The 2,000-nt window shown below is 50.0% G+C and overlaps 2 protein-coding genes across 2 annotated transcripts; one reads left to right on the forward strand and one right to left on the reverse strand.

Moving 5' to 3' along the window:
* Window positions 1-200: 200 nt before the first annotated feature.
* On the reverse strand, window positions 201-688 carry MAA_11758 (reverse transcriptase; the record flags this gene model as incomplete). Its single annotated transcript, XM_011412673.1, has 2 exons — window positions 201-493; window positions 583-688. 2 exons carry the CDS (start codon window positions 686-688, stop codon window positions 201-203), a joined length of 399 nt encoding a protein of 132 aa, XP_011410975.1.
* Window positions 689-1,009: 321 nt separating this feature from the next.
* Window positions 1,010-1,852, forward strand: MAA_10156 (uncharacterized protein; the record flags this gene model as incomplete). Its single annotated transcript, XM_007828154.1, has 1 exon — window positions 1,010-1,852. The coding sequence occupies one exon, from the start codon at window positions 1,010-1,012 to the stop codon at window positions 1,850-1,852; it is 843 nt and encodes a 280-aa protein (XP_007826345.1).
* Between the last annotated feature and the right edge of the window lie 148 nt (window positions 1,853-2,000).

The raw sequence follows: 2,000 nt of genomic DNA on the forward strand, positions 1-2,000 counted from the left end.
GCTGTGACAGCCATTAGCGCATTTCTATACTCTATTCAATGTAGGTGGTTGCACGGGGGTACGGACCGGAGACTAAACTACACTTGGCCGCAACTTCAATTGCACTCTGACAGGCACGCTGACGTCCCTTATTTTGTAGCTATCCAATAACCAAGATGTCATTGATTACACTTAGATCCTTCTATATCATCGTTACCCGCTTAATCTTCCGGGAAGAAGATGGCCGGGTTCATCTCGTGGGCCTCAAAGCACTGCCTCTTAGTCCAGATATAGGGCGAACCAGAAACTTGGCGTCTTTCTGAGTTTTCAGAAAATAATTCGCAGTAGGCCTGAGTGCCGCATGTTTCCTCGGTCTCGTCTCCACCTTCGCCGCAGGGCTTAACTCTGCTAGGATCCCTCCACGGCAGGTTCTTAGGCTCGGGGACGTGGCCGTCGAAGCACTCCTTAGTGCTCTCCCATCGGGTATCCTCGAGCTGCTCGTTATCCTCGCCGGCTAATGGGGAATGCGCGACAATCGCACATACATGGGCAAAATTGTACGTACAACGTGTTGTACAACGCGTTGTGTAGTATGGACCTAACTGTCAGCTATCCCGACTTCAAGATGGGGCAAGTCGTTGCTTTTTACAATGCCGCGACGCGGCATTGTATCATCAAAGACTCCTGGTCTTAAGTTTGTATCAGACATGGTTATCTGTTACAGCTTCGCCGAAGCTTCGCCGGAGCGGCGAAGCTGCTCACAAGATAAATAGCTGCGTTCATTCCTTCCTTTCATTTGTTCTTCAGATAATTCTCATTCAATTCATCGAAGGCACCTTTGCCAATTCTTCCTGCCTCCAGTCCAACCGCTACCACTTCATTCTCCCTTCGCGTGATATGTGCCCGTAACTGTCTGACAGTTATGAGCCCGTATGACTCTTGATCACTGAGCAAAACTACCCTGATCGTCGCGCACAATCACTTGCCGACGACCATTCGTCACACATCACGTACCGGAACCTGCATCAACATGGCCAAGTCTGAAGTTCTCCTCTCACGCTCATCTGAGTGGTCTTCTTGGTACGAGAAGTTCGTTTCGCGGGCTCAGACGGCCAAGATCTTCAAGTATATCGACATTGATCAGGATGGTCCAATCCTGGAGGAGCCAACAGAGCCTATCACTGAGGATGAACTCCTTGAGCAGTTCAATGAGGCCGCTCTTGGTAGATGGGAACGCGAAAGACAGCAGTATGCTGAGGAAGCTGGTCCAAGACCAGAACCGGCTACTGAGTTACCCCAAGGACAGGTAAACAGACATGCGCGGAAGTGGAACGAATACAAGGCCAAAATGGCAGCCTTTGCCACCTATCAGCGAGCCTACGCAGATCTGGCTGTTTGGATCCAGTCAACCGTTGATGAACATCAGCTCGCCAATACGACTTCTAAGTCTGATATCCGAACGAGTGTCCGCGACCTGAAGTCAAGCCTAGCCCCTACCCTCTCAGAAGAAAAGGAGCTTGTGCGCTTGAAATACCGTCAGGTCCTGACTCAGACTAAGAGGGTTAAACCGGAAGATTGGCTTCTTGCTTGGAACAAGGCCAAGCTTGACGGAGACAAGTACAAAATACCCGAGCTTGAAGGCGAATCCGGTATCAATGACTTCCTTACTGCTTGTTCTGCTTTTGATGCAACATGGGCAAACCAGCAATGGGGCCAGATCGAACACAGCCAGAGGTATAACATCAAGATGGATGAGGTCACGCTGCGCTCGCTGAGCGAATTATTCAGCCGACAGATACGGAGAAATCGGTCGAATAAGTTAAATGACAGCGTGTTTGCTATGTCTGATACAGCAGTTGTTCGCTATGTCTGATACAGCAGTCCAGAATAGCCACTGTCCGTGCGGACTACCCTCGTCAAGGCATCGTTGGAAGGCAGTTGATTGCGCTGCAGTACGGATTGTAGTCAATAGTGAATCTAAGGATGGAAGGCAAGTCAATCCTCGCCGGATCAAGGCATGC

Source organism: Metarhizium robertsii, assembly GCF_000187425.2.
Source record: "Metarhizium robertsii ARSEF 23 chromosome Unknown MAA_Scf_19, whole genome shotgun sequence".
NCBI lineage: Eukaryota > Fungi > Ascomycota > Sordariomycetes > Hypocreales > Clavicipitaceae > Metarhizium > Metarhizium robertsii.